Source organism: Erinaceus europaeus, chromosome 4 (assembly GCF_950295315.1).
Source record: "Erinaceus europaeus chromosome 4, mEriEur2.1, whole genome shotgun sequence".
In the NCBI taxonomy this organism is placed as follows: Eukaryota; Metazoa; Chordata; class Mammalia; order Eulipotyphla; family Erinaceidae; genus Erinaceus; species Erinaceus europaeus.
In genome coordinates this window covers 5,222,659-5,236,029 of record NC_080165.1, presented here as the reverse complement: position 1 = coordinate 5,236,029, position 13,371 = coordinate 5,222,659, and the positions used below count along the sequence as shown (strand labels likewise).

At 44.8% G+C, this 13,371-nt stretch overlaps 1 protein-coding gene across 3 annotated transcripts in view; it reads right to left on the bottom strand.

The window, feature by feature from the left end:
* MANEA (mannosidase endo-alpha) overlaps positions 1–12,386 on the bottom strand; it is a 29,285-nt gene extending 16,899 nt beyond the window's left edge. Inside the window, exons 1-2 of one of the 3 annotated variants that reach the window (XM_007523788.3) lie at positions 12,154–12,386; positions 6,268–6,852 (exon numbers count right to left, since the gene is read on the bottom strand). In XM_007523788.3, coding sequence (XP_007523850.1) covers positions 6,268–6,811 — 544 coding nt within the window. In that variant the 5' untranslated portion in view covers positions 6,812–6,852; positions 12,154–12,386. The remainder of the gene's footprint in view (positions 1–6,267; positions 6,853–12,153) is intronic. The other 2 variants (XM_060188673.1, XM_060188672.1) reach the window with 2 other exon arrangements.
* Positions 12,387–13,371: the final 985 nt, after the last annotated feature.

Genomic DNA, 13,371 nt, shown 5'->3' with positions numbered 1-13,371 from the left:
GCTTCCAAAGGCCTCTGCCCTTTCTTCAGGAGACAGTTTCTGTTTCAGGAACATTTCGCTTTGGGCCACACTCTGGTTTCCACCCACCGCCCACTCGCAGGAGACTGTTCGCTGCTGCGGGGCGAGGGGCGGGGCTCGGAGACATGTTGCCGCCACCACCACTGGTGCAGCTGCTGCAGCCTCGGGAGACGGGAGCAGGGCAGCGGGCATGGCGGACAGGGCTGCAGCCCATTCTGGCCCCCCCCCAGAGTGCCTCGGCCCACACCTTCTGCATGGCCAGCCTGACCGCCCTCCTGCTATGAAGTCTGGGCAGATCCCGGACCACCCTGAGACCGCAGGCTCCCTGCCAGGACTGGGCCCCCTGGCCGAGATCCCCAGCTCGGCTCTGATGGCAGAGGAGCTATAATACGCAGACATACGTGCAGTGATGGCACCACTGCAATTCCTGGAAGTGAAGTTGCATGGCCACCTCCAGATAACGCACCCCCCGAACAACTAAGACAGTGCATATCTAAATTTGTGTTTAAAACAACATGTCTTCATAACAAAAGTTTTTCTCCTTGTGTATTGAAGACCATGTTTATGTGTGTGTTTAAAGTTTGGTAAACATTAACTTTAAGGTTAGAAATGTAACTTTAAGGCTGCATTCTTACCAGGCAAAGTTAAATGAAAAAAGGTTTTCAACATAATTCTCATAAAGGTAAACTTAATTTACATTTAAAGTCTGAGGTAAAAATTAGTTAAAAATCAATATATTTTAACTGAGTTGGTCTAAAAAACCTGCGCACACCTAGGGTGTGTCTCCATCTTATATGGGTGTACAAAGGTTAAAAAAAAAAGACGTTATTGATATGTAAAGCTCTCAATTGCCTTCTCATTTAGAGGTAGAACCAGCCCAGGCATAAGACAGATTGCACACTGGTTATGCTAATGACTCTCACGCCTGAGGCTCTAGCAGTGGTTTTTTGCCTTACCACACTTTATTGCGCTTAGATTGGTTAAGGAGCCTTGAAATGAAACGAGAAAGACCTTCCAAATTTATAAAGATACTTAAACCAATTATAATCATCGAGTTAATTATAGTGAACTAACTTGTTACAAGTTTTATTTTTTTTCACAACTAAGTAAATTGCAGCTGTCAAGTTCTCTACAGAAAAGCGGAATTCCAGCGGCTGACCTTCCTCGGGCAACAATTCACCGCCTGGCCATTCTTCTGTGGACATCTGCTTTGGACTGGCACTTCTATCGGACTTATTGGTACACAACTCTACAGTAGCTTCCCTTTATGCTGCTGGGTTTCTCAAAGACTGACTGCAGCCAGCTGCCTGGGGACTCTATAGGCCATACCCTCCCTCCTTGCTAGGTAATGCCCACAGAGGCAGGAAATGTCCGTCGAGGCAAGAAAAGCCCACAGAGGCAGGAAATGTCCTTTAGCTTGATAAATCCTTGCCCACAGAGGCACGAAACGCCCCCCTCAGGCCTTCCCTTGGCAGCACACTGGTTCTTGCTGCTCGCTTACTTGTTCCTCCATGTTTGTGCCACTTTCTTTTTTGAAGATGCCTGTACGATATAGGTTTCTGTTCACCCCACACTCCTGATACTATGGTCAATTAGTTAAAAAGAAATAGGGGAATTGTTGGTATGCTTCTAGTTCTGCTTCTGGGATCCCTTCTGTTACATTGTTTGACGTTGTGGTCTATTTACATGGTAATTCTGTTACATTGGTTTGGTCTCACTCCCCCTGCCTCCGGGAGATTTTGGTTTAGTCTTTGCCTTTTTGCGCTTCTTCCTTCTCCCCGCCCCCATATCCTACATACTGCCTGGTTTTCCTGACTCTTCTCCCAGAGGAGAAAAAGGCAGGACAGGATTGTGTTATGATTAGGTTGTTGGACTGCTTGCCCGCTGGTAAATAAAGATTAAACTGCGTTCTCAGCTCAGCCATGAGTTTCTGGTCGTCTCTTTGTCTCCCGCCTGCGAAGCTAGCCCGGAATACTGGCGCCCTGAACTCTGTTTGCACAGAGGAATGCCACTGACTGTTGAATGTTAATTTTGTAGCCTGATACCTTACTGTATTGCCTGATGATTTCCAGAAGCTTCTTGCTGGATTCCTTAGGTTTTTCTGAGTATACTATCATGTCATCTGCAAATAGGGAGAGTTTGCCTTCTTCTCTTCCAATCTGTATGCCTTTAATTCCTTGCTCCTGCCTGACTGCTATGGCAGGAACTTCCAACACTATGTTGAATAGTAATGATGATAGTGGGCAGCCCTGTGTAGTACGTGACCTGAGAGGAAATGCTTCCAGTTTTCACCATTGGGTATGCTGGCTGTAGGTTTGCTATAATAGAGACTCCACTATCTTCAGGAATTTTCCATCTATTCCCATTTTTTGTAGTTTTGATCATAAAGGGATGTTGTATTTTGTCAAACAAAGGCTTTCTCTACATCTATTGATATGACCATGTGGTTTTTGGTCTTGTTCTTGCTGATGTGGTGGATCACGATTGATTTACGTATATTAAGCCATCCTTGCATGACTGGGATAAACCCCACTTGGTCATGATGAACAATCTTTTTAATATACTGCTGTATCTGGTTGGCTAGAATTTTGTTCAATATTTTAGCATCTATATTCATCAGAGATATTGGTCTGTAGTTTCCTTTTTTGATTGTGTCCCTGTCTGCTTTTGGTATCAGAGTGATATTGGCTTCATAGAAGCTGGCAGGGAGTATTCCAGTGTCTTCAATCTTCTGGAAGACTTTTAAAAGTAGTGGTATTAGTTCTTCTTTGAAGGTTTTTGTAGAATTCATTTTTAAAACCATTTGGTCCAGGACTTTTATTCTTGGGGAGGTATTTGATAACTGTTTCAATTTAATTAGCTGTGATGGGCGTGTTCATGTTATCTAGTTCCTCTTTACTTAGTTTTGGAAGTTCATAGTTATCTAGGAAATCATCCATTTCTTCCAGGTTCTCTAGCTTGGTGGCATAGAGTTGTTCATAGAAGTCTCACATGATATGTTGAATTTCTGCGGTGTCTGTTGTGATATTTCCTCTTTCATTTATGATCTGATTTATTTGGATCTTCTCCCTTTTTTGTTTTGTGAGTCTGGCTAAAGGCTTGTCGATTTTGTTCACTCTTTCAAAGAACCAACATTTACTTTCGTATGGTTTTCTTATTTTCAATGTTATTGATTTCTGCCCTAACTTTAGTGATTTCTGTCCTTCAGGTTGCTTTAGGGTTCCTTTGTTTTGACTTTTATCAAAATGACAAACAGGTCTTGGAGAGGATGTTGAGGAGAGAGCCCTTGTATGCCCAGTGAGGAGTGTAAGCTGACGTCTACTCATTTGCAAACAGTACAGAAGTTCTTCAAAATATTAAAAATACTGATTCTATATGATCCAGTCATTCTCTGTTGGGGAATTTTAGTCTCAAAATACAAAGGAACATAATTTGGTTGACTGATCTACAAAATTCTGTACAATATGTGAGACTCGAAAAAGATTGAGGGCTGTGGATTATGATGTGGTCTTTAAACAGTGACTACAACTTGACTGCAAAAAGAGATGCAATCCTGTTTTCTAACACGTATGGGTGAGCCAAGAGAGTATTCTTAGTCAAATAACATCAGACGGTGAAAGACAAGCACCACATGCTTTCAACCTATGTGTGATATTATATGAAATAGACTTGGGGCTAATGGTCAAGCAAAAGACTTTCAAGCCTGAGGCTCTGAGATGCCAGGCTCAATCTTTAGTACCACCTCACATGCCAGACTGAGCAGTCCTCTGGTCTCTAGATATATATCCTTCATTAAAATAATAATAATAATATGGAGGCCAGGTGGTGGCACATCTGGCTGGGCACACATAGTGCGCAAGGACCCAGGTTCAATCCCCCGGTGCCCACCTGTGGGGGAAAGCTTCACGAGTGGTGAAGAAGGGCTGCTGGGGTCTCTCTCTGTCTCTACCTCCCTTCTCAGTTTTTCTCTGTATCTATCTAATAAATAAAAAATAGATAAGTAAATAATAAAGATCTTTAAAAGTTAATAAGTAAACAAACTAAATAAAGCAAAACAAATATTAGACATGAAGGTCAAATTAAAGGTCAGCAGAAAAGAAGAAACAGTCGATATAAATTCAGTCGCAGCATCAACTACATGATAAAGGGTGAAACTGAACGATTCATGAGGAGTTTAATACGGTTGGCAGATATTAAGTAGATTCAAATCTGAAATCTAAAGGCGATGAACCAAGAATAAATACATTTGTTTCTAAAATAAAGGTCAGGGGACAGGACTTGCATGTGTAGGTCCTGTGTTCTATTCCCAGCAACACTTAGGCTGCAGCAGTGCTCTGGTCTCGCTTGATCTTGCTCTCTTCCTTCAGAAAAGAATTATTTAAAAATAAGTAAAGGTCTCCCACTTACAGATTAAATATGTATTTGTTATATTACATAAGCACATCTATGGAGATTATGCAGACTTAAATGCTGGCATATAGGCACACACAAATGTGTCTTTGATTTAAAATCAAATCATTAAGCTAAGTAGTCCAAGAATTCTTCTACAAAAATGTTAAGAGTTAACACAACTGTGATATAGAAATTAGAAAGCAAAGTGTTTTTTTTTGTTGTTGTTTTTATATGGAAGCTAGCTGGCTTAGTGACAGACTATGCTTTGTGACATATGACTGACTGAACTGAGCTGACTTTAGTTGATTTCACATGAGGGAACGCTGTGTCTAGCTCATATGTTGACAGGGTGAATTGACAGCACAAACACTAGATGGCAGTATTTCTGCTGAGTTACTATTATTTTCTAATTAAAATAACAGCATTATAACAAATTTCAGGAGCATAACACTGACAATCAAAAGGCATTATCTCCTCTGTCTCAACCTATGGCCCAATTCCTCCCTCTGTTCTGGTGACCACAAGCTAATCAGCACAAAAGTGCAGTTCTGTTTTATTATAGTATTAGTACAAAAGACAGGAATTAAGGAGGAAAAAGTAAAACCAATAACCAAGTATCCACTGACTCATAAGATAGATGAAGAACTGATATATACATGTACTTATACATACATATAGGATACTATTAAGCTAAATAAGATTAGCTCTTGTGGGGGTGGGGCACGGATTAAACGCACGTGGCACAAAGCACAAGGACCGGCGTGAGGATCCCGGTTTGAGCCCACGGTTCCCCACCTGCAGGGGAGTCGCTTCACAGGCGGTGAAGCAGGTCTGCAGGTGTCTGTCTTTCTCTCCCCTTCTGTCTTCCCTCCTCTCTCCATGTCTGTCTGTCCTAACCAACAACAATAACAACGACAATGATAACCACAACAAGGATAAAAACACAACAAGGACAACAAAAGAAAAGGGAAGCCTCCAGGTGCAGTGGATTCGTGGTGCAGGCACAGAACCCCAGCAATAACTCTGGAGGCAAAAAAATAAAATTAGCTCCTGCCACTTGCAATAACAAGGATGCATCTAGAAGGTATTATGCTCAGTGAAATTAGTCAAGTAGGGAAAGAAAACAACATAATTTCATACATACACATTATATCTTAAAAAGGTGAAATAAATAAAGTTTGATTTTGAATTTAAAATCTATAGTAAATAACAATGAGATTAATTAGTATCTTGATGGCCTGTAAAATATCTATAAATATATATGCTAGAAAGAAAATATATTTGGGAGTCGGACGGTAGTGCAGCGGGTTAAGCGCACATGGCACAAAGCGCAAGGACCGGCGTAAGGATCCCGGTTCGAGCCCCCTGCTCCCCACCTACAGGGGAGTCGCTTCACAAGCAGTAAAGCAGGTCTGCAGGTGTCTGTCTTTCTCTCCCCCTCTCTGTCTTCCCCTCCTCTCTCCATTTCTCTCTGTCCTATCCAACAACGATGACATCAACAACAATAACTACAACAACAACAAAAACCAAGGGCAACAAAAGGGAAAATAAATAATAAAAAAAAGAAAATATATTCAGGGGGCCGAGTAGTGAGTGGCACACCTGATTAAGTTTGTATGTTACCACACACAAGGACTGGGGTTCAAGCCTCCACTTCCCAACTGCGGATGTTGGGGGGTGGGGGTAACACGTTTCACAAGTGGCGAAGCAGGGTTGTAGGTGTCTCTCTCCCCACCCCATCTTGCTCTTCCCTCAAAACTTGTCTCTGTCTCTATGCAAAATAAATAAATGTCAAGAGAAATCATATCCACCTTATACATGTAGATGTTTCTGAGTTAACAAGTGTGGAATAATTACCAATAGACGCTGAATGTATTTGCTTCATGTGCACCTCAATGACGGAAGGGTCCCGAGAGCTGTAACTCCCCAACTCCGGGTAAAAGCTGGAGCCAATGTCATCCGGGGGACTGTGTCTCCCCTGTGGGAAATCCTTGCTGATCCTAGAGTCCCAGTGCTTCAAGATTGGATGGTTCCAATGTATATACTTCCCATCAAACTGAGGATTTCCATACCAACTGTAATAAAAGACGTGGAAGTAGTAGTTCAGAGGTGATTGTTCTCCTAGGGAAGGTTCAGAGGTTTTGGAAGGTTTCATAGTGATCCCCAAACTTTTTAGATTCTTGGTATTTGCTTCACTGTTGATTTTGTCGTTTCTTTGCGAATCAAAATTTTTGCGCAAGTGAGATGTCCGTTTACGAAGATCTGGAAGAAGGTCAAGTCCCAAAGGGTCACCAAAAACAGCTCTGTCAGGTCTCAGCATTTTTAAACCCATCATCAAGGAGAAAACAGAGAGAATAAAAAGTGACAAGATGATACAAGTCCTTCTTCGAAACTTTGCCATGTTGACATGCTTGTTTAAACTCCAAGATGGTGAGCAGTTGGCTGTAATGTACTGAAAGATAAAAATTAGTTAGATAGCATGAATAGTATTCTTTTTTAAAAAATATTTTTTCCTTATTTCCTTTTGTTGCCTTTGTTGTTTTATTGTGGTAGTTATTATTGTTGTAGTTATTATTGTTATTGTTGTTGGACAGGACAGAGAGAAATAGAGAGAGGAGGGGAAGACAGAGAGGGGGAGAGAAAGACAGACACCTGCAGACCTGCTTTACTGCTTGTGAAGCGACTCCCCTGCAGGTGGGGAGCCGGGGGCTCGAACTAGGATCCTTAACGCAGGTCCTTGTGCTTTGCGCCACCTGCGCTTAACCCGCTGCGCTACTGCCAGACTCCCATGAATAGCATTCTTTTTTATTTTTTTAAAAAAGAATTTATTTATTTATTAATGAGAAAGACAGGAGGAGAGAGAAAGGACCAGACATCACTCTGGTACTTGTGCTGCCGGGGATTGAACTTTGGACCTCATGCTTGAGAATCTTAATGCTTTATCCACTGTGCCACCTCCTGGACCACCATGAATAGAATTCTTAAGTGTATTCAAAATGAAAAATAAAATTCATAACATCAATTATACTAAGAGTTATAGTAGGTTATGACACAGTTTACTACACTGTCAAATCCTGGTATCTGCAAAAGAATCTGTATATAATCAAGACACAATATTTATTTGAAAATGTCATATTATTTAAGATAAATGTTTTGAGCACATGAACATATTGTTAGTCATTTGAAAAATATTTGTCTGTTTTGAGTACATATAGGCAATCTTCTATATAGATTAAATTTTCCTCAATGTTAATATAACATTAAAAGTTCAAGGCTTTAAAAAGTTAGGAATATATGAAATCCTTAATACTTAAAAGGATTTTCTTTTTTTAATTTAATTTTTATTCTTAAATTGGAAATATTGACAAGACTATAGGACAAGAGGGGTATAACTCCACACAATTCCCACCACCAGAACTCCGTATCCCATCCCCTCCCAATAGCTTTTCCATTCTCGGTCCCTCTGGGAGTATGGACCCAGGGTTGTTGTAGTTTGCAGAGGGTGGAAGGTCTGGCTTCTGTCATTGCTTCCCCGCTGAACATGGGTGTTGGCAGGTGGATCCACACTCCCAGCCTGTCTCTCTCTTTCCCTAGTGGGGCAGGGCTCTGGGGAAGCAGAGCTCCAGGACACATTGGTGGGGTTGTCTGTCCAGGAAGCCAGGTTGGCATCATGCTAGCATCTGGAATCTGGTGACTGAAAAAGAGTTAAGATATAAAGCAGAGCAAATTGTAGACTAAATCATGAACCTGAAGGGAAGAATACTACAGATGAACATTTGGAGTCTCCATTTTGGGAAAAGCTAGTAGGTCTATTTTAGGTATATTCCAAGAGGTCCATGACTTTACTAATTTTTGCCTGAGCCTGACATCTGATATGAAGGTAGACCCAGGTTATTGTCTGGGGACATGGGCTCACAGCTGGAAAAAGGACTAGAAAACTGGATCAGGGAAGAGAGTAGCTGCCAAATATGGGAATAGTATATACATACTGTTAACTGTAACCCCAATGATTTGATCTGAATGTGAGCTCGGATATATGGGGTGCAGAGGTCACACAGGCTTCTGCTAAACAGGTTTTCAACAAGCTTTTTTTTTCTGTCTTTTTTTTAACTAGAACGATTTCACAGGATAGTAAAGAACACATTTTAAATGATACATTTGAAATTGAACAGAAAGAAGTGAAATTGAGGGAAAGGCGGTGTTAAATAGCATAACGGTTCTGCAAAGAGGCTCTCAGGCCTGAGGCTCCAAAGTGCCAGGTTCAGTCTCCGGCATCATCATCGGAGAGCATGATGTGAATCAGAAATCTCCCATTCAAACTATTATTATTTTATAACTCTGAAGATCCCATTGGGCAGAGACTATAAACATTAACTCTTAACTTCCACAGTGACATCGCCAGGATGGCAAGACAGCGTAGTGGTCATGCAAACACCTTTCAGGCCTGAAGTTCTGAGATTGTAGGTTCAATCCTCAGCACCGTCACCAGGCAGACCTCAGAGCTGAGTAGGGCTCTGCTTGGTCTTTCTCTATCTCGCTCATTACGGTAATAAGAGAAATGACTATTCAAAAAAAAAATGACCTTATGTGTGTGTTTAGAACTAATAAGTGTGTATATATACATACTTATATGTGTGCAACTCTGTACATAGGTGTGTATAAAATACCTGTCCCTTTTTGTGCATTTTTAAACTTTTGTATTCATTCACTTGAAAGGAAATGGAGAAGCTGTGAGGGGATGTGGAGATAGGGAGAGAGAGACAGACAGACACCTGCTGCATTGCCTCACCACTCGTGAAGCTTCCCCCTGCAGGTGGGGACCAGTGGCTTGAACCTGGAATGTCACTCAGCCAGGCGCACCACTGTCCAGTCCTCTGTTATGTACAATTTTTTTTTTCTGACAGGAAGGTATTTGAGCCAAAGCAAAGGACTGGGGCAGGGGCAGGGAGGGGCGCTTACAGGTCCTGGTGTATGATGCTGGATTTCTCTGCATCTTTAACGTCTTGCACCAGGCCCTGAGAGCTCCCCTCCCGGGCCCACCCCGAGTGCTACCAAACACCTCACACATCTTTTGCAAATAGCGTAAGCTCTTGGGAGTCGGGCGGTAGTGCAGCGGGTTAAGCGCACGTGGGGCAAAGCGCAAGGACCAGCATAAGGATCCCGGTTCGAGCCCCCGGCTCCCCACCTGCAGGGGAGTCGCTTCCCAGGCGGTGAAGCAGGTCTGCAGGTGTCTGTCTTTCTCTCCCCCCTCTCTCTGTCTTCCCCTCCTCTCTCCATTTCTCTCTGTCCTATCCAACAACATCAATAATAACTACAGCAATAAAACAACAAGGGCAACAAAAGGGAATAAATAAATATTAAAAAAAAAGTAGCATAAACTCCATAGTTTATCGAGAAATGGTCATCATGTCTACCCTTTATATCTTTTCCTACACTCCCGCATTTCCATTAAAAATAAATTCCTAAGAAGGCCAGGTGGTGGTGCACCTGGTTAAGCACACAACATCACAGCGCACAAGGATCCAGGTTCAAGCCCCTGGTCCCCACCTGCAGGGGGGAAGCTTTATGAGCGGCAAAGCAGGGCTGCAGGGGTCTCTCTGCCTCTTTCCTTCTCTATCTTCCCCTCCCCTCTCAATTTCTCTATCCAATAATAAATAAATAAATAAATTTATTTTAAAAAATAAAAACAACTTCCTATACGGTGAAGAAACAATTCCTTTGTTTTAAATTTTTTTTTTATTATTTATTTTCCCTTTTGTTGCCCTTGTTTATTTATTGTGGTTGGACAGGACAGAGAGACATGGAGAGAGGAGGGGAAGACAGAGAGGGGGAGAGACAGACAGACACCTGCAGACCTGCTTCACCGCCTGGGAAGCGACTCCCCTGCAGGTGGGGAGCCGGGGCTCGAACCGGGATCCTGACGCCGGTCCTTGCACTGCGCTACCACCCAGCCCCCGGCTTTTAACTTTCACTACCTTTAATTTCGGCATGATACATCACTGTCGATTACTTAGAGGTCCACTAAGGTTCTGGGAAATCTTTAAAAAAAAAGTGGATCTACTTCAAAGTCTTTTCAATTCTTCAATAAAAAGGTATTTGGGGGCTTGGAGACAACTCACCCAACTCAGTCCCTCAGCACCCCAAAAAACAACTTTGGGCCCATACTCCCGGAGGGGGAAATGTTGAGGTCAGACATGATAGGAAGTTCGCGCCCAATGAACTCCAAAGCCCCAAGTTCCACAGCCCGCACCACCAGAAACCAGAGCTAAGCAGTGCGCTGGCAGGAAACAAAAACACAAACACAAAACCGAGAATGACAGGAAGTACCTCGGGGAACACAGACACTGCAGCACCACAGCAGAACTCATGTTCCCCAGTGGCACCTGTGTGCCTGGGGGAAGGAAACCCCTGCACAGGAAGTGGGCGTGGCTTCTAAAAGGGAAATGGAGGCGGGGCTTGCATGGTTATGAGCCAGCCCTGTGGGCGGGGCTTGGGCGGGGTCTGCCTAGGCTGCCCTGCCCCCTTGTGAGTACAGGCAGGTGCTCTGTCTGTCTCTCTCTGCCTAAGATGTGAATGTTCTCAGTTTTCCTAAATAAAGTTGAAGATTCCTAAAAAAAAAACCATGCTTTCCCCTCAATCCTTTGCTGGGATTATGTGTGACACACCTTTGGACAAGTGGGGAACAGACTGGGCCAGGAACCCACCCCCACATACTTGATACTTGACCATGTGCTGTTGGGATCTGCAAGGTTCTGGGCACTGGGGGACTCGGAGGCGCTCTAGTATGACTCTCTCTCTCTCTATCTGAAACAAAAACATAGAGAAAAATGTCAGCCCAGGTGGAATCGTGTGTGTGTGTGTATGTGTGTATGCGTGTGCGTATCTTATACACACACACATACATACATACACACATCACCTTATGGAATAATAAAAAAAAAAGACATGTAGCATTTCCCCCCCTATTTTCTAGTATTGTTTTCTTATGATTTTATTTTCTAAAAAGGCACTCCAGATATTAAGACTAGAAGACACATCTGGAACTTTCAAAACCAGTTTCTTCACCAAAGCTTCCTTGCCCAGGTCAATTTTAGTGCAAATCTCACCCTTCCATTTTCATTTTCAAAGCAACCTATGAATTAGCATTAATCTTAAACTGACCTTTTAAATATTTTACAACTGACTAAATTCCAGAACAGTAGGTAACTTCTTCAAAGTCCTGGGGTGAGAAATTGCTAAGTACCCTGTCTGACATCAAGGAACTCTCGAGGACTAGGCTCTAAAAAAGTAAGCCCCCGCAGACAGACAGACAAAGACAGCAGACAGACAAAGGCTGAGAGGCCGAATCTGTGACGCGGATGACTCACACCGTGTTTTCATCAACGTTTCATGATCTGCAGAGACAATGTCTATCTCTCTGCTCCATGCACCACGGTTCAAGTTTAACGGGAGTTTATTTTCTGATCATGTAGTGATCATGTTTTATGGGAACAGCCCCAAATCCTCCCCCTCCAGAGTTTACATATAACTCAATATGGAACCTATTAGCATGAAAGTAACAGAAAGTAACAATCTGGCTTAATACTACCTATATTTAAAAATTTTAAAAAACACGACTGTATAAATTGTTTAGCCATTATAGCCCTGTGTTTCTCTTTTCCCTCTTTTTGTCACATGGTGGTGGTGGGGGGGGGGCGGGTGAGCTCTTCAAGCCAGCAGAGAGAAAAGAAAGAAACTGTTTACATCACCCAACTTTGTTTTCGTGCGTTGGGGATGGGGATGGACTTGAACCTTAGTCACACACAAGACAAGGCAGCAGGCAATGCAAACGGGCTGATTCCTAGGGCCGCTCTATCTTTTTTACAGTTCCCATCATCAGCAGTATTCTTCCCTTGTTTACATTTTTAAAGCGCTTTAGGATTTTTCCCTTAACACTTATCCCCTTGGGTCCTGCAGCAACAAAAGGAAAACAAACTATGATCACAGCCTGACTCACCATTTGCTGGAAGAAAAAAAAAAAAAAAATGAAGACAAGATAATATTGATTCAGCCACGCTGCAGCCTAAGTTGCGGCAGGAGGGTCTAAGTCCGTAGCAGCAGGTGGCGGAGAAAAACCAGCCCCGTGTCCCGGGTCTGGAGCCGGGGTCCAGGCTGCAGGCTGCCGGCTGCCGGCCAAAGCACAAGGACGAGGAGCAGAAAGGGATCTGGCGGCCGGGCTGGGGAAGTGGGACCCCAGGGGAATGGCAGATCCGCTCCGGCGGAGGGGCAGACGGCAGTGAGCAGGGCAGCCAGGGAGGCGGACAAAAAGGGAAGCAGCAAGCCACGGCTCGGAGAAGGAAGGAAGGAAGGAAGGAAGGAAGGAAGGAAGGAAGGAAGGAAGGAAGGAGAGGAGAGGACGGGGGGAGGGAAAAGCTGGAAAGCTTGCTTTCCAGGCTCCAGGCTCGCAACCGCAGGACCGAGGCCCCAGCGCCCAGCACCCAGCACCCGAGGTCCGCAGACCGCCCGCAGGCAGGTGCGCAGGCCCCGCGGTGAAGCCCCGGGCCCCCCCAGCTCCCAAGTTCCGCAGCCCCGTCTGCGGGGCCCTTCAGCTACTCACCAGGGCCGGGGCTGCTCAGACCCAGAGCAGGAGCGCCGCCGCCACGGCTCGGGGGGCAGCAGAGGAGGAGCAGCCCGCAGCCGCCGCCCGCCCGGCGCCCCGCAGCCGCCGCAAAGCCAGACAGCAGCTTCCCGGAGCCCCGGGGGCGGGGACTCGGGGCGGGGCCTGCGCGGGCCTGGGGGCGGGGACTCGGGGCGGGGCCTGCGCGGGCCTGGGGGCGGGGACTCGGGGCGGGGCCTGCGCGGGCCTGGGGGCGGGGACTCGGGGCGGGGCCTGCGCGGGCCTGGGGGCGGGGACTCGGGGCGGGGCCTGCGCGGGCCTGGGGGCGGGGCCTGGGGTGGGGGGCTGGGCGGGGACTCGGGGCG